The sequence below is a fragment of the Cebidichthys violaceus genome, unplaced genomic scaffold (genome assembly GCF_023349555.1).
Source record: "Cebidichthys violaceus isolate CVI_PGR_0920_01 unplaced genomic scaffold, fCebVio1.0.p SCAF_82, whole genome shotgun sequence".
NCBI lineage: Eukaryota > Metazoa > Chordata > Actinopteri > Perciformes > Stichaeidae > Cebidichthys > Cebidichthys violaceus.
In genome coordinates, this window is record NW_027176967.1 from 333,594 (window position 1) to 358,207 (window position 24,614).

A 24,614-nucleotide genomic window follows, 5' to 3' on the forward strand; every position below is an offset into this window, starting at 1 on the left:
AATGTGTGAGTTTGAGAGGAAGGAATCTGGGTTAGGTCCTTGAGGATTGAGAGAAATACAACTAAGCCTGGTTTCAAATATGAAGTATTTCAACATAACATCAAATATTCAGGATTAATTAAGCAACAGTCAAAGGCATAAAAAAGCATTAGGTATTATCGGTTAAGAGTTTAACTCTTCCAGCATAATGTGTATATATGTAAAATAACCAAATAGTTTCAACTTTAGAAGAAAATGGCAAGAAATTGGCACTTTTTATACATTTATAGTGCTTTATATGAGCATTCACAGTGAATTATAATGCATTCATAATGCTTTGTGACCACACTCATAAACACACATAATGCTTTCTGATGCACAATATCAACAGTGTGGCTCAGAAGATAGAGCGGGTCATGCCTCAATCAGAAGATTGGTGGCAGCTCCTCTAGTCCTCGTCGATGTGACCCCCCCCCCCCCCCCCCCCCCATTGCTCCCGAATCAGTTGATGAATGGGTGTCAATGGGTGAATAGCATGTAGTGTAAAAGAGCTTTGAGTGGAGACTAGAAAGGCGCTGTACAACTCCATTGAACATAAGCATTTACCATAAATATATATTTAGCTATAATCCATAATAAGGCATGCTTCATCATAACATTTAATTGTTGATGCTAAGTTTCATGCATTTAAAAGAATCTATGCTGCATCATAAGTGATTATTATGTAAGACGCCAAAATGCAGAGACATGCAAGTAAATTTTGTATCCTTTAGGAATGGGACCTTAAGGTATAAAACCTACAGTATATTATACATTAAAAGTAAGTGTTTGTTTATTTTTGTAAAGTCATGGAAACTCAAGGAGCTGGGGTGTTCTAATGAACTGTCAACAGCTGTATGCAGCCACTGTAATAGTTGTAATAGTTACATCCATTACAATCCTTCTCTCTCTCACACACGCGCACGCGCACACGCACGCACACACACACACACACACACACACACGAAAGATTGATTTAAAAAATGTGGGTGTCATTTAATATATTCAAACAATAAAAAAGCATTATGTGATGCCATAATGTGAAGATTATGGCTGCACACTTTCAAAACACAGCAAGACTTTAAAATAAAATTGCTTTGTTAAAGCAGTTTTTACTATACATGTGGTCCTTTGTATGAAAACTACACCTGTCCCTAACATTAACAAATGAACAATTAACACTTGGACATAACATATTTGAATTCTTAATTTAGGTGGTTTTCCCCATTTAGTTGATCAGTTCTACAATTAAGAAATCCATTTTTTAAATCAAGTGGGTTTAGCCATATATTACCTGACTGACAGATCAGAACTACCCTTTGATTAAAGTATAAATAAAAGTGTTTAACCAAAGTCAAACTTAAATTATAATATTATCTCTAAATCAATCTTTTGTTTAGCTTTGATCTGGGTCTTTCTTCTTAAAAACAGTTGAACCATAATGTAAACATATTTAAGACTTAATTCTTTCTGGTTCATCAAAAATGTACAATATGTGTTATTACTGCTCCTGACTGACAATGTTTCACATCATGGTTCTGTCACTTTACATAGCTTTTCATTGTTAATGCTCCCACTAACCATATTTCCTGTCGCAACACTGCATCCAATCACATGAACCGGAGATGATCTCTAAAAATAACCATAAAAAATATATGTCCTCTGGTCACTTTAATCCCCTGAGCATGTTCATTCAGGAGAGCTGCTAGCAGGGGGTTGCAATTGGGGTTTGTTCGCATTCAAGCTTGGCAGTATAATTAATACAGTATTAGTTGGATTGAAGGAGGCTTTGACTCACCTGACAGCCCTAATGACACACTTTACGGAGGGCAGCAAGTCCTCTACCGAGATGTCGCAGTGACAGCCTTTCTCATCGTAGCCATCCTCCCCTGCCATGTTGGAGTCTGCTGGGAAAGAGGATACAGAAAAGGAGGATACATTTAATATTGTTCATTGATCAGACTACATTATGTCCCCAGCAACATTTTACATGAATGCATAAAACAGTTTACAGTGAGGCAGGGACTTAGAGAGTGCATTTACTTGTGTTGCATTAGTCTTACTACTCTGAAACCTCAATTGTCACGCAGTAAGTGATCACATTTGTCCCACTATTATCAGTCTTCCCTGCATGGTTGTAGAACAGGGAGGTTTTTACTCTCACAATCATGGCAACATTTCTGCAACTCATTTTTGCCAAAAAAAGAACAACGTAATTCCTTCCTCCATGTCACTTTCAGACGCAACATTATGTGATGTTTAAAAAAATGTTAAACTGCATTTTACATTTTTTGGGAGGATGGTGGAACAAGCTGAAAACAAAACATTGACATACTGTCACTTTTTAAAATTGATACAGTCAGGCAGACTTGCTAGCATGTTGTGTTTACATCCACCTGAGGAATGAAAATCAAATATTTTAATTTTAAGGTGTGTGTTTGGTAGCTATAGTTGCTAACTTCACCTGTCTGCTGTTTGGTGCTAAGCGAGTAGCATACAGTGGGTTTACTAGAGATTTTTCATTGAAAACGGCTGCCTGCTGTTGTCGCAGGAGACAAGTTTGATGAGAGCAGAGTTTGTGGGCTAGAAAACCAAAAGCAATGAGCTCAAAGAAGCTAAAATGCTCTGTAGGACTGCAGCATTGGAACATCGGTGGGTAATCACTATAAGCGACCACTTTCACATTGGGTATTTGTTACCCAATGTGACCCATTTAATACAAAAATACACTTAATACAAAAATAATAATTTGTGAAGCTTTAGGAAACCTGAAATAAGTGTGTCCCAGAGCAAAAATCAAGCTGCATTACCTGGTAATTCTTCATTTTGTAAAGTAAAGGTCACATGGACCTTATCAAAGTCTGATTATTGTGATATTAGAGATTAAACAGCAATGCATGCAAACACGCTTAAAAATGACTGGAATCAAGTGAACTGAATTGTGAGTGAAAGACATACATTTTATAGGGCTGGGCAAGTTAATGCGTTATTATCGCGTTAACGCATTAATTAATTAACCCAGACAATTATTTGATCGCGCATTAACGCCGTTTTTTAATATTATTATTAAGCGGACATTTTTAACACATGAACCGGGCAGTGAGCGGTGAACAGCCGTTTGTGTGGCTTCTCTGCCTGCTGCTCCCTCCGTTCACTCCGTCACCGTTGGTCCCTCCTGTCTCTCTCACACACACACACACACACACACACACACACACACACACACACACACACACACACACACACACACACACACACACACACACACACTGCACGCGCGCGATCGTCTCATTACAAGATCAAACGTGACAATATCAAAATACATATTGTCTTGTTTTTAAATAAACATATAAGCACGTGAGAGCAAACTGCTCTTAACTGCAACTCTTTATTAGCATAACTTTCACATGCACATTACTGCCACGTACAGACTCCCTACAGGTTCCCTTGCGTCACCTACATTCCCTTGGGTCCTAAGTCCCTCAAAGTAAATCCTCTTATCACCCTCTACCAACGGACATTTATAACTAATACCACACATATTACACGCTAATCAGCATTGCATATGCGTCTCACGAAAATACCAAAAAAAGCAAAATAGAAATGATTAATTTAATTATTTTTTTTATTTTTTTTTACGTTTTTTTGTTTGGAATATACAATAAGCATATCATTTAGTTATCGCTACTGAGAATTTAAAAACCACGAAGTAGATAGGTTTGCAGTTTTCAAGGTGTATATTTCAAATTGTATCTATTACACACTTGAAAATAAAGTTGTGAACACCGGCTGAATATCTATTATCAGAATCATTAGGGCCCGAGCACCGACGTAGTCGGAGCGGAGGACCTATTGTTATTCTAATGTTTTTTATTATTATTATTATTATTAGGGCCCGAGCACCGACGTAGTCGGAGCGGAGGACCTATTGTTATTCTAATGTTTTTTATTATTATTATTATTATCGTACCAGTTTCATCGCAAAAAGGAGGTGCTTGGGATACTGGGAATCTTTTGAAATTTGGCACAAAATTCAATCGTGGTGAAAATTCCAGTATTATTGGGGTGTCCAGCTGCGGCATGACATTTTGGCTCGATAGCGCCCCCTACAGAGTAGCCCCAACTTTGGGTTTCACCTAGCTGTATGAAATTTGGTAGGTATGTGGAACGTGATGGGACGCACAAAAAAGTCAAAAGGAGGTATATCCTAAACCAAACAGGAAGTCGGCCATTTTGAATTTTATGACGTTTTTGGACCGTTTCAAGGCGCCGTACTTTAACAAACTCCTCCTAGAGATTAAACCCGATTGCCTTCAGATTTGGTCAGTATGCTCTTGAGACCTTGGCAGTAAAACGATACTCAAAGATCAAAAAGTTATCGAACTATGTGTCCGTGGCGTGGCGGCAAAAAAACACCATTCGCCATGAAACAGGAAGTTGTTGTAACTCGGCTGTACATTGCCTAATCTGCTCCAAATTTCTCATATGTCATAACATCCTGACCCTGAACACATGTATATGACAATTTAGAATCATAGTAATAGCGCCACCTAGTGGCAACTGGAAGTTGTACGTTTTGTACTTTGACATCCTGCTCCTCACAGATTAATCCGATCCCTCTCAAATTTTGTCACAAAAGCCTTAAGACCTTGATAATGCTTCATTGTGAAAATTGTAGGAAGTTGTCGAAGCGTGGCGACGTGGCGGCTCGGCGAACTTCGATCCTTCGCCATGAACGAATAAACTGATGTAACTCGACTCCGCATCATCAGATCTTTACCAGATTTCACATGTTTGATTAAACTCCAGGCCTGAAGACATCTGCAAGCCAATTTTGAATCATAGTCATAGCGCCACCTACTGGCAACAGTAAGTTAAAGTCTTTATACTTTGGCTTGTTTCTCTTAGTTGGAAAATCAGATCAACATCAAATTTGTTCCACACAAATGTAAGAAGTTCATAATGCCAGTTCTCTAAGCTTTTGATGTTTCGTCGAACGCCGTTGCCGTGGTAACGCAGTCTTCGCCGTGAAAAACGATGGTCATTTGGAGAGGTTAAAAAAGCTCGAAACACAAGCAAACTTGACACACAGATCACAAGGCCAAAATGTAGTTCTATAATATGATTTTATTCAATCAGAGTGTTAAATCGGCTCAATAGCGCCCCCTACAAAATTTCGACGAAGCAGCTCTCGCAGTACGTTTCACATAGATTAACAAAATTTGGTAGGCACATGTATCACATGTGGACTTAAATAAAAGTCTCTTGGGGCCATGCCCTAAACCCAACCGGAAGTCAGCCATTTTGAATTTAGTCTGAATTTCTGGTGTCGTTTTTGCAATTTCCAGGCGCTCTACTTAAACGAACTCCTCCCAGGGAATTAATCAGATCAATTTAGAATTTGGTCAGAACAATCTAAAGACCTTTGTGATTAAAAGTTACTCAAAGCTTGTTGTTTCGTGAAATGCCGTTGCCGTGGCGACGCATTCCTCGCCATGAAAAACAAAGGTGTTTTTGAGGGGCTAAAAATACTCAAAACAAAATCAAACTTGTCACACACATTTAAAATCCTGAATGTAGTTATCTGATGTGATTTAAATGCTTCAGAGTGGCAACTCGGCTCGATAGCGCCCCCTACAATATTTCGACGATGCAGCCCTCGCAGTACGTTTCACCTAGATGTATAACATTTGGTAAGCAGATGTATCACATGTGGATTTAAAAAAAAGTCGTAGGGGTCCATGCTCTAAACCCAACTGGAAGTCAGCCATTTCTAATTTTGTATGGATTTCTCGTGTATTTTTCCCATTTTCAGGTGCTGTACTACGAACTAGTCCTAGGTAATTAATCAGATCAGCTTAGAATTTGGTCAGAACAATCTAAAGACCTTTGTGATTAAAAGTTTAGAATTCATCAAACATGGACTTGGTGTAGCGGCCATTTTACATGGTTCGCCATCATCCATCAAGCTGTTGTAACTCAACTTTTCTTTGTCAAAACTGTCCCAAAGTTGACATGCTTGATTACTGTCATGATTTTAGGACATCTGCATGCCAATATTAACTCATAGTCATAGCGCCACCTACTGGCAACCACAGACGTAAGCAGGATTCTATAATTACAGCGGCCCGAACACTGAACTTAATAAAAGGGTTTGTGGACACACCATGAGAAAAAGACTTCTCTGATCTAAATATGTGCAAACTAAGATGCTTGGAGAGCAAAAGTTAGACAACAGTGGTTCTCAAACCATGTCAGTGGGCATTAGTATAAATGATCTGTCCAGAGCTTCTACTCGAGAATCAGAATAAATGTTGCAATGAATGCTTCACACTACAATCTAAAGTTACAGAAGAGCTTAAAATGAAAACAGTGTTAAATTGAAGTGTTCAAGTAAAAGCAAAGACACTGCTGTTCTGTTAACTTTCATGTAAGTCCAAATACAATCAGCAGGACACTGCAGGGAGTTGAACCCCATCCCAGTAAACTGACAGTTTGTTATGTTTCAAACATTGAAGCGCATTCACGGACATTCATTTTCTTAATGATCTTAACAGGCTTACATCTATGATTGTATTGGGGGTACACTCAAAACATTTGAGGCTTAAGACCTGGCAACATGATCTTGCTACGCTGCTTGTTGACGCAAGAAAAATCATCTAACTCGTGCACACAGTGTATGACGGTCACAGAAATGCATGGCCGCATCAACCAGAGTCCTGCCAGTACCCTCGACGTGCGTGAAGTTATGAGGGCCCGATCAATGCTGCTTGCAGCTTTAATTATAACTGTATTTTAACTGCTACTGTGTAAGGGAAAACTGCTGTAAAAAAGCACCTTATTAGGGCCCGAGCACCGACGTAGTCGGAGCGGAGGACCTATTGTTATTCTAATGTTTTTTATTATTATTATTATTATTAGGGCCCGAGCACCGACGTAGTCAGAGCGGAGGACCTATTGTTATTCTAATGTTTTTTATTATTATTATTATTATTATTATTATTATTATTATCGTACCAGTTTCATCGCAAAAAGGAGGTGCTTGGGATACTGGGAATCTTTTGAAATTTGGCACAAAATTCAATCGTGGTGAAAATTCCAGTATTATTGGGGTGTCCAGCTGCGGCATGACATTTTGGCTCGATAGCGCCCCCTACAGAGTAGCCCCAACTTTGGGTTTCACCTAGCTGTATGAAATTTGGTAGGTATGTGGAACGTGATGGGACGCACAAAAAAGTCAAAAGGAGGTATATCCTAAACCAAACAGGAAGTCGGCCATTTTGAATTTTATGACGTTTTTGGACCGTTTCAAGGCGCCGTACTTTAATGAACTCCTCCTAGAGATTAAACCCGATTGCCTTCAGATTTGGTCAGTATGCTCTTGAGACCTTGGCAGTGAAACGATACTCAAAGATCAAAAAGTTATCGAACTATGTGTCCGTGGCGTGGCGGCAAAAAAACACCATTCGCCATGAAACAAGAAGTTGTTGTAACTCGGCTGTACATTGCCTAATCTGCTCCAAATTTCTCATATGTCATAACATCCTGACCCTGAACACATGTATATGACAATTTAGAATCATAGTAATAGCGCCACCTAGTGGCAACAGGAAGTCATAGGTTGTGTATTTTGACACCCTACTGCTCAGAGATTAATCGGATCCCTCTCAAATTTTGTCACAAAAGCCTTAAGACCTTGATAATGCTTCATTGTGAAAATTGTAGGAAGTTGTCGAAGCGTGGCGACGTGGCGGCTCTGCGAATTTCGATCCTTCGCCATGAACGAATAAACTGATGTAACTCGACTCTGCATCATCAGATCTTTACCAGATTTCACATGTTTGATTAAACTCCAGGCCTGAAGACATCTGCAAGCCAATTTTGAATCATAGTCATAGCGCCACCTACTGGCAACAGTAAGTTAAAGTCTTTATACTTTGGCTTGTTTCTCTTAGTTGGAAAATCAGATCAACATCAAATTTGTTCCACACAAATGTAAGAAGTTCATAATGCCAGTTCTCTAAGCTTTTGATGTTTCGTCGAACGCCGTTGCCGTGGTAACGCAGTCTTCGCCGTGAAAAACGATGGTCATTTGGAGAGGTTATAAAAGCTCGAAACACAAGCAAACTTGACACACAGATCACAAGGCCAAAATGTAGTTCTATAATATGATTTTATTTAATCAGAGTGTTAAATCGGCTCAATAGCGCCCCCTACAAAATTTCGACGAAGCAGCCCTCGCAGTACGTTTCACATAGATTAACAAAATTTGGTAGGCACATGTATCACATGTGGACTTAAATAAAAGTCTCTTGGGGCCATGCCCTAAACCCAACCGGAAGTCAGCCATTTTGAATTTAGTCTGAATTTCTGGTGTCGTTTTTGCAATTTCCAGGCGCTCTACTTAAACGAACTCCTCCCAGGGAATTAATCAGATCAATTTAGAATTTGGTCAGAACAATCTAAAGACCTTTGTGATTAAAAGTTACTCAAAGCTTGTTGTTTCGTGAAATGCCGTTGCCGTGGCGACGCATTCCTCGCCATGAAAAACAAAGGTGTTTTTGAGGGGCTAAAAATACTCAAAACAAAATCAAACTTGTCACACACATTTAAAATCCTGAATGTAGTTATCTGATGTGATTTAAATGCTTCAGAGTGGCAACTCGGCTCGATAGCGCCCCCTACAATATTTCGACGATGCAGCCCTCGCAGTACGTTTCACCTAGATGTATAACATTTGGTAAGCAGATGTATCACATGTGGATTTAAAAAAAAGTCGTAGGGGTCCATGCTCTAAACCCAACTGGAAGTCAGCCATTTCTAATTTTGTATGGATTTCTCGTGTATTTTTCCCATTTTCAGGTGCTGTACTACGAACTAGTCCTAGGTAATTAATCAGATCAGCTTAGAATTTGGTCAGAACAATCTAAAGACCTTTGTGATTAAAAGTTTAGAATTCATCAAACATGGACTTGGTGTAGCGGCCATTTTACATGGTTCGCCATCATCCATCAAGCTGTTGTAACTCAACTTTTCTTTGTCAAAACTGTCCCAAAGTTGACATGCTTGATTACTGTCATGATTTTAGGACATCTGCATGCCAATATTAACTCATAGTCATAGCGCCACCTACTGGCAACCACAGACGTAAGCAGGATTCTATAATTACAGCGGCCCGAACACTGAACTTAATAAAAGGGTTTGTGGACACACCATGAGAAAAAGACTTCTCTGATCTAAATATGTGCAAACTAAGATGCTTGGAGAGCAAAAGTTAGACAACAGTGGTTCTCAAACCATGTCAGTGGGCATTAGTATAAATGATCTGTCCAGAGCTTCTACTCGAGAATCAGAATAAATGTTGCAATGAATGCTTCACACTACAATCTAAAGTTACAGAAGAGCTTAAAATGAAAACAGTGTTAAATTGAAGTGTTCAAGTAAAAGCAAAGACACTGCTGTTCTGTTAACTTTCATGTAAGTCCAAATACAATCAGCAGGACACTGCAGGGAGTTGAACCCCATCCCAGTAAACTGACAGTTTGTTATGTTTCAAACATTGAAGCGCATTCACGGACATTCATTTTCTTAATGATCTTAACAGGCTTACATCTATGATTGTATTGGGGGTACACTCAAAACATTTGAGGCTTAAGACCTGGCAACATGATCTTGCTACGCTGCTTGTTGACGCAAGAAAAATCATCTAACTCGTGCACACAGTGTATGACGGTCACAGAAATGCATGGCCGCATCAACCAGAGTCCTGCCAGTACCCTCGACGTGCGTGAAGTTATGAGGGCCCGATCAATGCTGCTTGCAGCTTTAATTATAACTGTATTTTAACTGCTACTGTGTAAGGGAAAACTGCTGTAAAAAAGCACCTTATTAGGGCCCGAGCACCGACGTAGTCGGAGCGGAGGACCTATTGTTATTCTAATGTTTTTTATTATTATTATTATTATTAGGGCCCGAGCACCGACGTAGTCAGAGCGGAGGACCTATTGTTATTCTAATGTTTTTTATTATTATTATTATTATTATTATTATTATCGTACCAGTTTCATCGCAAAAAGGAGGTGCTTGGGATACTGGGAATCTTTTGAAATTTGGCACAAAATTCAATCGTGGTGAAAATTCCAGTATTATTGGGGTGTCCAGCTGCGGCATGACATTTTGGCTCGATAGCGCCCCCTACAGAGTAGCCCCAACTTTGGGTTTCACCTAGCTGTATGAAATTTGGTAGGTATGTGGAACGTGATGGGACGCACAAAAAAGTCAAAAGGAGGTATATCCTAAACCAAACAGGAAGTCGGCCATTTTGAATTTTATGACGTTTTTGGACCGTTTCAAGGCGCCGTACTTTAATGAACTCCTCCTAGAGATTAAACCCGATTGCCTTCAGATTTGGTCAGTATGCTCTTGAGACCTTGGCAGTGAAACGATACTCAAAGATCAAAAAGTTATCGAACTATGTGTCCGTGGCGTGGCGGCAAAAAAACACCATTCGCCATGAAACAAGAAGTTGTTGTAACTCGGCTGTACATTGCCTAATCTGCTCCAAATTTCTCATATGTCATAACATCCTGACCCTGAACACATGTATATGACAATTTAGAATCATAGTAATAGCGCCACCTAGTGGCAACAGGAAGTCATAGGTTGTGTATTTTGACACCCTACTGCTCAGAGATTAATCGGATCCCTCTCAAATTTTGTCACAAAAGCCTTAAGACCTTGATAATGCTTCATTGTGAAAATTGTAGGAAGTTGTCGAAGCGTGGCGACGTGGCGGCTCTGCGAATTTCGATCCTTCGCCATGAACGAATAAACTGATGTAACTCGACTCTGCATCATCAGATCTTTACCAGATTTCACATGTTTGATTAAACTCCAGGCCTGAAGACATCTGCAAGCCAATTTTGAATCATAGTCATAGCGCCACCTACTGGCAACAGTAAGTTAAAGTCTTTATACTTTGGCTTGTTTCTCTTAGTTGGAAAATCAGATCAACATCAAATTTGTTCCACACAAATGTAAGAAGTTCATAATGCCAGTTCTCTAAGCTTTTGATGTTTCGTCGAACGCCGTTGCCGTGGTAACGCAGTCTTCGCCGTGAAAAACGATGGTCATTTGGAGAGGTTATAAAAGCTCGAAACACAAGCAAACTTGACACACAGATCACAAGGCCAAAATGTAGTTCTATAATATGATTTTATTTAATCAGAGTGTTAAATCGGCTCAATAGCGCCCCCTACAAAATTTCGACGAAGCAGCCCTCGCAGTACGTTTCACATAGATTAACAAAATTTGGTAGGCACATGTATCACATGTGGACTTAAATAAAAGTCTCTTGGGGCCATGCCCTAAACCCAACCGGAAGTCAGCCATTTTGAATTTAGTCTGAATTTCTAGTGTCGTTTTTTCAATTTCCAGGCGCTCTACTTTAATGAACTCCTCCCAGGGAACTAATCAGATCAACTTAGAATTTGGTCAGAACAATCTAAAGACCTTTGTGATTAAAAGTTACTCAAAGCTTGTTGTTTCGTGAAATGCCGTTGCCGTGGCGATGCATTCCTCGCCATGAAAAACAAAGGTGTTTTTGAGGGGCTAAAAATACTCAAAACAAAATCAAACTTGTCACACACATTTAAAATCCTGAATGTAGTTATCTGATGTGATTTTAATGCTTCAGAGTGGCAACTCGGCTCGATAGCGCCCCCTACAATATTTCAACGATGCAGCCCTCGCAGTACGTTTCACCTAGATGTATGAAATTAAGTAAGCAGGTGTATCACATGTAGACTTAAAAAAAAGTCTTAGGAGTCCATGCTCTAAACCCAACCGGAAGTCAGCCAATTTGAATTTTGTATGAATTTCTTGTGGTTTTATTTCCTTTTCCAGGTGCTGCACTACGAACTCCTCCTAGGGAAATAATCCGATCAGCTTAGAATTTGGTCAGAACAATCTAAAGACCTTAACGATTAAAAGTTACTAAAAGCTTGATGTTTCATCGGATAACATGGACTTGGTGTCGCGGCAATTTTACATGATTCACCATCATCCATCAAGCTTTTGTAACTCAACCTTACTTTGTCAAAACTGCCCCAAACTTGACATGCTTGATTGCTGTCGTGATTTTAGGACTTCTGCATGCCAATATTAACTCATAGTCATAGCGCCACCTACTGGCAACCACAGACGTAAACAGAATTCTATAATAACAGCGTCCCAAACAGGGTTTGTGGGCACACCATGAGAAAAAGACTTCTCTGATCTAAATATGTGCAAACTAAGATGCTTGGAGAATAAAAGTTAATCAACAGTGTTTTTCAAACCATGTCAGTGGGCATTTGTCTAAATGATCTGTCTAGAGCTTCTACATGAGAATCAGGTTAAATGTTACAATGAATGCTTCTCACTACAATCTAAAGTTACAGAAGAGCTTAAAATGAAAACAGTGTCAAATTAAAGTGTTCAAGTAAAAACAAATGACACTGCTGTTCTGTTAACTTTCATGTAAGTCCAAATACAATCAGTAGGACACTGCAGGGAGTTGAACTCCATCCCAGTAACCTGACAGTCTGTTATGTTACAAATACTGAAGCACATTCACACGTTCATTTTCTAAATGATCTTAACAGGCTTACATTTATGATTGTATCGAAGGTACACTCAAAACATTTGAGGCTTAAGACCTGGCAACATGGTCTTGCTATGCTGCTGGTCGACGCAGGAAATATCATCTAACTTGTGCATGCAGTGTATGATGGTCACAGAAATGCATTGCCGCATCAACCAGAGTCCTGCCAGTACCCTCGACGTGTGTGACGTTGCGAGGGCCCGATCAATGCTGCTTCCAGCTTTAATTTATTTAGTGTTTGCAAACCAAATATGTTATTGCACTTTTGTTCATATAGCAGTACTAGTGCAGTACACTACTTTTTAATTCATTATTGCATTTTGCGCATAACAATGCCATTAATCAAAATTAAAAAATTGCAATCGTTGCCCAGCACTAATATTTTATTTTTATACACTGAAGAGAAACTGTGTTTTGAGATGCTGTCCAGAACAGCAGACTAGTTGTAAAGAACAGGCATCTGGTGTGCCTGCAGATATATTGCTAACAATGCAACCTTGTGACAATGCCGCTCTTTTTATGGGCCTTATGAGTTACGACACCTGGAGGAGGTACGCAGAGAGTTACAGCACAAGAGCTGTACTGCAGAGTTGAGCCATTTGCTCAGTTTAATGAAATGCTTTAAAAGGCCTCTTAATTATATCACAGCCTAGGGTCTGCCTGTGCTCAAGTGTTTTCATTTGTGTGTAATACAATGAGTCAAAGCTACTGATTATTAAAAGATAGTGAGGGACCGGGATAGTGTGTCACCTGATGAAAATGTTAAGCAGTGCTGATTAATGATTCTCCCCATTAAACAAAACATGAATTATTCAAATACCCCTCTTCTAACATCTCAGTTGGCCAACATGTCAGTGACAGTGAATGATCAGGGAGCATGGCTAACCAGCCAACCAGTTTGGTTTTGGCTAGCTTGGTTATTGATTCCTCTCCACCAGTAGGCCCCAGCCAGCTGGCCGCCTCTGAGCCCCCTTGTGGCTGCTGGAGCTCAACACCCCCTCCTTCCATCAATCCATCAGTCCACCCACCACAAACACCAGCTGGCCGTTACCCAGGAGGGCTTGCCAGGCCGGCACTGCTAGGCCGAATGAAGCAAGCACAAATAACCATTAGCATTCCCCAACTCATTTGCCTGAATTAGTGGGCACAACCATTTCTTGTGGGTTGGATGGTCAGTAAATAAACCTCAATTAAATACATGTAGTGATGCTGGGGGGCTTCAGTTATCTCATGACTGGACTTGAAGGAATTATTTGACATTTTGTATTCTCTTTCTTACTGAGAGTTCGATTAGAAGGATTTAATTTATGTTTGTTAATATGAAGCTTGAGCCACAAAACAGTTAGCTTAGCATAAAACTGGAAGCACGGGGAAACTTGGCTCAGTCCAAAGGAAAAAAATGGCACCACTATACTGTAGTTATCGAATTACCTGGCAACCTCACGGTGACAATAACACTCAGTTAAAGTGCCCGGTCAACAAAAAGCCCAGCACATAAAACCACAACTTGTAGTTTTCACACAAGACTTAAGGTGCTAATTAATGAGCTCTCAGCTAACGCTAGGCAACAAAGTGAACACACGCAATATTTTCAAAATGTTAAACTATTCTTTAAGATATGTATGATTTTAGCATTTTGTAATTATTCAGCTGCATCAAAAAGCTTTTTTTAATCTCATTCAATGGTAGCACTGTGCTGAGTAATGAGAGAATGACAATGAATTCTACCTTGAATTTGTAACAATCGGCACTAAACCTAGAATTGCTAATTAATCCAAAACTAAGTTAAACCTTGTCTGGAAGTGGAATAATGGGACAGCGTCACTCACCATCAGTGGTGGAGCGCGATTGGCTCTTAAGGCGGAGTGAGGGTCTGAAGCGTGTGCGGTCGTTGAAGCTCCAGCTCTTCTGTACCTTGGCAGGGCTAGTGGCCTCTGTCCCAGCCTCAGCCACCGGAGACCGCCGGTCGTTCACTGAAGACGTCTGCCTGTTTTTGATGCTCTGACCTCGAGGGCTCGCCATCCTCACCCGCTCTTTGAAGCTCAACTTCTGACTGTAGGGTGAAATAGGGATGAATGAACAGTGGTAGGGAGGGGAATTGGAGTGAGGAGAAGAATAAGAAGGGAATGATGTTGTGAAGAGGTGGAATGACATATGAAGATATGTTAATGTTGAAAGTTTAAGAGCAGTAACATAAATCATCCAAGCCTCATGTCATAATGCTGTTCCTTTACACAATCTTGTCTTATGTAATCATCCAGAACTTTATCTTCTAGCATGAGGCTGAAGGGCTGCAGGACAAGATGGAAAAAGACTAGCATGCATCGCAGCATTGTAGCTTTCCACAAACTGCAAGCTCAGGTTAGATTTGATGTTTCCACTGTGTTGTGTAGATTGTGTCTTGATGCGTTTTTATCCACTGCATTAGCTAAAGTATGAAATTTGATATGACCAATTATTTAGCATGTTGCAAAACGAAAATTAAATGTCACATTGTCATATTAAATGGTTAAATGTTGTTACTTTCTTTTGTGCTTGCATCGTAACATGTTTCTTACCATACCCTACACAAATCACCATTAAAGCAAAAGGATTTATTGCACTAAGTGCCATGTAATGAGTCATGAAAGGGAAGGTAGTGAAAGAAAAGTGATGAAAATTACTTGTGTAAAGGGAAGGAACAGGACAATGAGAAGAAGAGAAAGTAAGGGAGTGGCTGATTCTGCTATTGTGCCGCTTTATATAATGACTGCATGCAAAGGCAGTGCACAAGCATCAGGCATGGCTCATTTAAAAGTGGTACAGTGTATTGTATTGAGCATGAGTAGTTTTACATCAAAGGATAAGGCTTGTGTCTATATTTTTGTTATTGTCAGTCAATCAAATGAGAAGACCAAAACCAACAATGTTTTTGTGCATCTTTGTGTCCCTCTTTGTGGCAACTGCTTATTGGTTCCAACTGAAGCAGTCAATCTTTAAAAACGGGTCAAAAATATATTTTTTTGTTTCTAAAAAGGGCTCAGTAATTTCCTAAAACAGCTGGCAGGCTTTATCAAACTATTCTCAAATGGCAGTAAATGGTTCTTTTCAGTACTTTCAGCTGCGAATTAATACACATTTGGTGCTCTAGTCAGGATTTACATCAGCAGGACAGCGAGTGTGAGATTGAGTCAAAATAAAAGAGAGTGGTCATGTTAATGGTAACGTCACCCAGTGCAACAGTGTGGCTCATTGATCAGTTTTTAATAGATTATGGACAACAATGGAGCTTTATAGACCCTTTTAAGTCATGATTACATCACGGTGGATGGAAAACAATCAATATCACATACATTTGAGATATTTGGCAATAGCTATGACAAGACTGTGTGGATGAACTTGTCATGGTTTACTAATTTAGCGGCTGGCTAGTTAGCCAACTATCTTGCTAATAGCTCCATGCTAATGTTTCACTGGTCACAAAAATACCTGTTTAAATTCATGTTTAATAACAGAAATGGGCTTTACGGCAGAGAGAGGTAAAAAATATAAGGCATTGGTTACGCAACTATCCTAGTAAGGATGAATCCATCGCTGGTTTTAGTCTTTTCACTAGCTTTGTTGACAAGAAAAAATATAGAATATCACTTGTCTTTGATTGTGGATATTTGAGTGACCAGAAACAGAGTACTATGGAATTTAAAGTTTAAAGTGATAATAGGTGTACGGTGTGATAAGTAGTTGAGATGTAACACCAGGAGCTGCATAAAGAAAAACATGTCGGTCTATTAAGTCAAATTATTCTTCAGTCAGGAAAAACCTTACAGATGTTCATTATTTCACAGGGGATCTGCTACTAACAATGAATCCTGGTACAAATATTCTGAGAGCAAATGTAGTTAAAACCAAAATCACAACAAGCAGAAGTAGCGCATTGCTCAGGCAAAGATCAAACAAAGGCAGATAGTGTATTACTAGGAAGGTGACTGATGTCTCCCTGCAATATTCAATTACTCTGCCCTGTCTGAGGGCGCACAGCCTCCTACAGATACCCATGCACCAAGAATTAGTCAGCATTCCCGAATAAAACGTCATATAACAGGGGAGCAGAAACGCTGTGTACCTATATTTCCGAGTGGTATGCCTCCTCAGTAGCTTCTGTTTATTACTAAGAATTTTACTAAAAAAACAAGGGGAGACAAACGGTGATGTGTTACACGATGCAGAAACAAAGGAGAGAAAATATTAACTCTGAATGTTTTGTGAGGTGAAACAAAGAGCTTCTTTAACCTTATTTCTCCTTGCCTTTTTTTAAAATGTGATTCTTACTGTTAATAATTTGCTTCATGCTGCAAAAAGCCAACCTGAATGTAAATGCAATGATCCTTTATAAGACCACAGAGTTTCTGTTGCCGCTTTGATTTGCCAACCATCGACATTTAGAAGCAGCAGAATGGAGGCAATTGAGCTTAGTAGGGGAAAATTAACATCTACAGCACCATTTGAAAAAGGCTGCAATTTGGTGACTCACGCACTTTGTGTTCATATCCCCAATTTAACTATGTGGATTCAGATGGCCATGGCAACAAGTGCCTGAGTCACCAGTGTAAGGCCAGCAACCTTTCAACGGACACTTATGTGTTCACAGAGGGTATTAAGATGCAGAACTTTGTGCTTTTTTTCACGTAATTTTTTGCCCTGCATGCTGTCCTCCCCTTGTGGCATTAGCTAAAATACTTCCATGAGGATATCATTAGAAAATTTGGCAATATGATTACAGACTCAAGCTAAATACAATTATTTATAAGAGTATAATAGATACCTGAGGCAAGAAAAAAAATAGAGACAAAAATATGTGCATGCATGTAAGTATGTGTATGACTGCTTGTATTTGAGAGCCTCCAGGATGTGCATGTTTTGTATTGGAGAGGAGAACAAGTGATAAAAAAAGAAAGATAGACGATAGAACCAAACCGAAAGATAAAACAATGAGTCATACAGAGTGCTAGTGTAAAGGTCGCTATTAGAGGGTCAACATTTCATTACCCACAGCCTTTAACACCTCCTAATTTAACTCTCTCTCTCTGTGTGTGTGAAAGTGCAGTTCAAACAGAAGTGGAGCAAGTGGGTCTTTGGGTTTATAATGCTTGATGTCATTCCCCAAATAGGGCTGGATATTGTTTGACACAATTTGATAGTGCCGATATAATACCTTAATTTTGGTACAGATAGCATAATTATGTTATTTTTAAATATAAAACCCACTGTGCACCACCTGCTCGGGACCAAAAAGCAGAGTAGCCAGTATATCAAGCAGCTAAAAAATTTTTTTTTTCCTTGGTGGAGACCAAACCAGAGCTACAAACAGATAATATTGTACTTGCATTCCGCAAGCGACCAAAACTGTCAATAAATGAATGTTAATGTTCAAGTCAAGTCTGCTGGATGTGTACATAGCAAAGTGTTTGCTAACACGTTCGCCCTAACGCCCTTCAAGGTGACTATGTCAATGTTGTGCTTATAGCTTGTTGCACTGCCCCCATGACAAAAATCTATATATTCAGGTTTAAGGAAAATAAACATGTTTTTCTATTCCTTTCTTTTGTTAAGAAGCCAAACTTCTCAGATGTCAAGTGTTCTGATACACAAGATATTTGCTTAAATACAAATTTAAAAAACAAATTAACATAAGAACTATCTAGAAATTCAAACTGTTTGTACTTTTCATAGACAGTCACAGACACATTAAGTTTTAATAACCAGCCCTATTCAACCTAATAGAAGACAGTGCTTGTTCAGTGAAACAGCAGTTACAAACCTTGTGGTTGACTCTCCCTGCTCCTTCCTGGAGTTGGCAGATGAGAAGAAGAAAAGATATATTAGAACGCATATTTTCAAAAAACTTCAGTGCCAATTGTGCTTAAAGGACCATACTAGTGCTTTTGCATATTTTAGCTGATTTATTACAAATCCCAGAGACTTTAAATTACAGCTAAGCATGTTGAAAAACCACGCTGCTGTGTTTCAGACATTTTAATGCATTTTTTCCTTTTATTATCGAACAATATAAAAATTGATTAGAAGACTCTCAAAAGTTGATTACGTAATGTTACAATGAATATCCAGTCTGAGATAGTTTTTGTCAAAGTAGCAATTTTGTTATGAGTAGAGCAATGGTAGAGTGTACAGAAATGATGGAAATCAATGGATGCCCAGATAAAGAAAAAAATGTTATAGCATCCATTAAAAAAATGTAGGTATACATGATTTGTAGTTAAGGAGCTAAAACCTGAAAACACTCTCATATGGTCCGCTACATCAGCACAGTAGAAAGATTTTTGTATTAACGACTGCTGCAGAAGATTTGATGGTAGCAACACGTCAATCAATAATAAGCATTCCAGGGGAAATAGACGTCAACAAACAGTAGGCTCACTAAAAACATGCAGACTATCAAGAAAATCTAAGGAAGCACTTGCAACAAGAGATGGTGACTGAGTGACTGAAGATCACTAACAGTAATATATGCCTTGCAGACAGTATTTCCAGGCTCCACAGACGTGTTTCTGAGGAACGTCATTGTGATGTGGGGACACACACGGGGGGTAGACAACAAACCCGAATGAGTGCATAATTAGTATTTTATTTTATTAATTTTCTCACTAACTGCAAACGTTAACTCTGTGTAGGTATGTGTTATTACTGCTCCTAGCTTCTGTTTTTCACTGGAATTCTTTGTGGCATGTTAGTTAGCTGCTGACAGATGTGTTTCAAAGTGAGGCATTTAAAAAGTTTTGGAAATAGAATTTTACCGTTTTCAAGCAAGTTGCTCTATCACTTAATAGTTAAAATATCCATATGCTTTCATGACATTATGGCCCAAGGTTTTCTACCCCCCTGCTGCATGTACACATTTGATTGTAAGTGGGGGAATCTGCAAATTAAAAAACGTTCTATGGCTCATTGGGGCCACAACTGACATCCAAAAAAGATACTGATATAATGCTGAAGCCACTGCCTCAGACCCTCGATGTCCCTGGCCCATTGAGCACTTAACTGACTTTGGTTAAATACAGAGAGCCTGACTCTGCAAATGTTCTGGATGGATACAATGTTAATTTATATAATAGCAGCGAAAATTAAGGGTTACTCAGAATTAATTTTTTTGTTGGAAAAATGGAGCCTGGAAATGATATTTTTTGGCTGTGAACTAATTTCTCATAAGAAAATAAAATTAGAAAATCAATGCATAAATAATGTAAATAAAGAGGGCAACACATATACATATAACAAAACAAAGAAAAACAAATTGAAAACGGTTGAATCATTTTAAAAAGATAACTTAAACTGGACAGAACTGAAGTAGGAAAAGATGGCTTGAGTGGCACAGACACCGGTTGCCATAGTTGTACCTACTTTGTAGGGCTGCAGGTATGCAACGCCTTCAAGTGAGGCTTCCAGGTAGCAATGGAAACCGAGTTCTCATCAGCCGCATAACTACGCCAAACACACTGCATGCAGAATACACAAAACCAGGAAGAAGAAAAAAGTACAAAGAGAAAAAAAAGATATATGGGAGGGATAAAAAAGTAAATAAATACAACAAAAACAAGTCAGAGGAGGGATTAAGAAGTAAAAAGGAAGAAGAGGATGAGGAGAATAGCAAACAGAAAACCTGATTAGTGAAAACAAAAAAACAGGTGTGTCACACGTTTGTGGCTGGGCGGAGGTCAGGCATGGATACATGCCTGTGGGAGGGCAGGAGGCTCTCATAGTACCACCAAGTGGCGTTCATGTAGGGCCTGGTGCTGTTGGTGGAGTAATAACGCCAAGCAGCCTGGTACAACATGGGGACGGAGAGGATGAAGAAGAGGAGGAGACAACAAGAGGTGGAGTACAGGAAAAGGGGGAGATGGGAACATGAGATGGGAGAGATAGGTGGGAGGGGGAAACCAAAGAGGAAGAAGATGAAGAAGCATGTAGGAGGAAAGTAGGTGAGAGAGGACAATAAGGAAGCGCACAGAGAAATATATGAGGAGGACAACGTGAGGTCAGCACCAATAAAAGGAAATGTGTGAATCACATGAAGAGAGGGATGGCAAGAATGGGTTCGCCAAACTGGTGTTTTTAGGCTTAAAGCCTTAAAGTCTGGAAAGGACAAAAAAAACTCCCAGAGATGAGAGAGCTTACTGCAAAGTGAGGATGATGGGGCACAAGGCAGGACAGAGTGAAGCTACATGTTATGGGCTTTTTATTGGTTGTGTCATGGTTTCGGAGAGTCAACAGAGGAATACGAGAAACTGAAGAATGATAAAATAATTCAAAAACATTTCATATTGCAAGTTTACTTTTATGTGTTTTTTTTTTAAATAACAGCAACAACTCATTATAACAATGTTCATATATTCTAGCCCCAAAACAGTTATGTTTGTCAGAGAAACAGAAAGAGAGCAGGCTGTCTGCTTTACCTGGATGAGGTAGGCGGCTGGGTTTCTCCTTTTCTCAAAGTGCTTCTGTCTGTGCTGCTCCTGAACCTTCAGGGCAAAGCCTGAGCCCAGAATACCCTGGTATGATATTAACAGGATTAAATTCTGGATGTGTGTGCACACCAAAGACTGTCAAATATCACTGATCTGCTCATAAACTGCAATACTGACGAGAACGTCCATTGTGGCTACATGGGAAATGACAGGGTCATTTTTTTTTTTTTAGGTAAACCTCAAAGGCCTGCAATCAAATATTATCTTGCTGTGTAAATAACTTGCAGCGAGTTAAACACTGAAACATGCATCCTCTCTGACACCTAAAAAACAAAAGGGTTTACTTGAAGAATACAGACTTACAGCTGGCAAGGCAAAAAAGGAGATTCCCAGGAGGGCAAACCCTGCGGACAACATCCGTCCTGTCCACGTCTTTGGTGTCTTGTCCCCATAACCAATGGTTGTCAGAGTGATCTGTGAAAGCATATGATTTATTGTCAGGTCCTGAATGATCATATTAATGTATACAGATGAGAGGAAAAACGTACAAGTATAAGCTTTACTTATATATCACTTAAATATCATCTCAGAAAACAATTTCTTTGATAAAAAAATCGGTTATCATACTTGATGTATATCATATACTTGATGTGTCAGTATTCTTTTAAATTACACAAATGATTATTAATTAGTCAACTAACCTCATATGTTCAGTATTTGCCTTCTTTGACTACTTTGAGTTATGCGTCTTGGTCTGGTATTCTAACTGTATTATATTTGCATGCTTTTTCGTTTGCATACTGCTTGAGCTTGCCACATAGAGGCATGATTTGAAATGATGCCTTCAGGCAGCGCAGTCTGAGTGATTGGACCTGTGTGGAGACTTTATAGGAGCAAGTCTGTACAGTATGGCCTTGGCTCCAAGAACAATGTTGAAAGCCTGTGGCTGAAATGTATTTTGAAGCACTGAATGCGTGTTCTTGCTGTCATTTATGTGTGAAGACTTACTGTACTACAGGGATGGTCTTTGAAGACACAATGAGAGGGCAGTTATGTAATATTTACACCTTTCACTGACTGCACTGAACAAAAGAAATGATTAAAATGTCTTGATAAAATTGAGTCAAAGAATCATGTATTAGAGAGGTAAATGTGATCATGATTCTTAGTAATGGGAGCACCTAAATATGAAGAGAGCTATTCAAATGTGTTCAACAGGACCCTGAAAAGGGGTATTTAATGCAGTGTATTCACTATTTAATGACAGAAGCAAATAAACCTGGCTATGGCCTAGAATTTGCACTGCCTGCAAAACTCCTAGCTTGCCTTCAGTAATATCTGTCTAACCATCTATCTTTCTATCTATCCATCCATCCATCTATCTATCTATCGCTCTGTTTTGGCAGACTAATCAGTCGGTATTATCTTTCATTCAGGCTCGTATTGCTTTGCATGACAAAGGCGGCTGCAACCTTTCGGTATCATTATGATTTTTTGAGCCGGTATGAAAATGGTGGTTAATGGAGCTATGCGAGGCTAATGTTTATGGAGGAGCTGTCAATGCTCAAGGCAATGACAAATCGAATAGGAGGAAAATATTACCGTCCAATGAAGGACGTATTTATGTGAAGAGGTAACAGTGCCGATTTGTAAGAAGTGTAACTTTGAGATCTCCTATTGCACAAAAAACAAGACTGTGGCTGTGAAAAGAAATCAATTATACAAATTCATGAGATAGTGAAATATATTGGAAGTGGAATGAAACTGGTCTGGCAGCTGTTAAATCTTCATTTCCATCTTCAATTCCATATTTTAATGTTAAGATGTCAGCCATATTGCCCAGAGAATTGATTTGATGCTGCTGTTTTCATTCCTCCTGATGCAAGTTCAAAAGATGCAAAGGAGTGCACTATAGTTTTTGTTTTCTTGTTTGTCAGGTATAGAAACTACATTTCTTTGTGTCACCCTGTGTGGCATAATGACAATAAATGATCCTTGAATTAAGAGATTTTACTGAATCCTGACAAGCAGAGCAACATATATTCCTCCATACTTACCGTGCCCCACCACAAAGCATCAGCGTAGGTAGCAAACTCCTTGTTGAACTTGTTCTCCACAAGGTAGACAAGGAACGAAGAGAAGATGAGAACCAAGAAGCCAATGTACCAGGCGGTTACCAGTTCCTGCAGGCAGAGATCAAAAATGACTTTCAGAGAGTCATATTATTAACACAAAAAAACACTTTGCATATGAACACTTCAACCTTAATCCACCTTTTATTGAATCTGTGTTTTAAATCGGCATTAAACGCTGTTGATTATTTTAAAACACCCAGGTAGTCTCAAAAGCCCAAATATAAAAGTGCACAAGGGCAGTTACATGTTGTTACGGTTATCAGGCTGGCACTTTCCAGCATTTTTCATCAAATAAATGCCAGCTCCGGCAGGCTGAAAAGGGAATTCTGATAGCAAAGCAGATGTAAATGAAGATTCTACTTATTCTAACGTCTACCCATCAGTACGATTGGTGAAAAATTGCACCAAATTCGACAAAGCACTCCCTTCGGTTCCCAGCGATAGACTCACCTAGAATGAAGCAGATCAGATGAGCAGTTCTTGAGCTATGCAAACAGACTGACTGACAGAGATTCCTTGATTTATACTTAGGTGATGCTGACAGGGGTCTGATTCTCAGTTTGCAGAACTCTACCCTGACCACCAGTACACGGTCCTTAACATAACATATTTAATGTAAATGCCCAGCTCTTTTGCTTACTGCTCTAGCTGATGTTGATCGCTAGCAACTGCTTCCACTGCACTGCAAGCTGAAAACGTACCAAATGCCACCTCAGCTGCCATCTTTATGTCAATTGATTTTACCCGCTGCTTCTGCTATCTGCTCTTACTGCTGCTCACAGCAACTAGCTGGTAGATGCTGTTGCCAATACACATCCTCTACTCCAGCATTCACCCTTCTGTAGGTTATAGGATTAAAAAATGTTTTGAAATAAATCCTTTGAAAACTTTAGACTGTACGAACACCACAGATTAAATTCAGTTTACCCATATTGTATTGGAGAAAGATATCTCAAAACAAAAACTGTCAAACTACTGGCAACTGGGTGCATACTTGGTTGTTTTGGGTAATGTTTTCACTCACAATGCACTAGAAACAATGGTTTGGCCAGAAACTTCCATAAATCATCTACAGAGGCCCAAAAACCCTTTCTGAAAAGCCCTTACAAAACACATCCTTGCTGCATGCACAGTCTTACATTATGTGACCCTTTCACTTAAAATGTGATGTTGAGTTTGGTTTAAATGTGCAGCTTTGTTATAAGTTAAGAAGAACTATGTCCACAACAATGACCTGACCTGGCTTCTGTGTCTATGGTAGTCATATTGATCTAAGAGAGAAGCACTGTATATAGAAGTTGTTGAATTTCTGTGGGTTGAAAGAGTTGAAGGTGAGTCGAAGTAAGAAAGGCAATAAAT

The 24,614-nt window shown here is 39.3% G+C and overlaps 1 protein-coding gene across 1 annotated transcript in view; it reads right to left on the bottom strand.

Annotated features, from left to right (window-relative positions):
* kcnq5b (potassium voltage-gated channel, KQT-like subfamily, member 5b) overlaps positions 1-24,614 on the bottom strand; it is a 180,624-nt gene that overhangs the window by 14,740 nt on the left and 141,270 nt on the right. The window contains exons 5-11 of the mRNA XM_068702268.1: positions 23,178-23,303; positions 21,484-21,594; positions 21,109-21,204; positions 20,057-20,151; positions 18,459-18,485; positions 14,491-14,714; positions 1,817-1,922 (exon numbers count right to left, since the gene is read on the bottom strand). Of these exons, the coding sequence (XP_068558369.1) occupies positions 1,817-1,922; positions 14,491-14,714; positions 18,459-18,485; positions 20,057-20,151; positions 21,109-21,204; positions 21,484-21,594; positions 23,178-23,303 (785 nt within the window). The remainder of the gene's footprint in view (positions 1-1,816; positions 1,923-14,490; positions 14,715-18,458; positions 18,486-20,056; positions 20,152-21,108; positions 21,205-21,483; positions 21,595-23,177; positions 23,304-24,614) is intronic.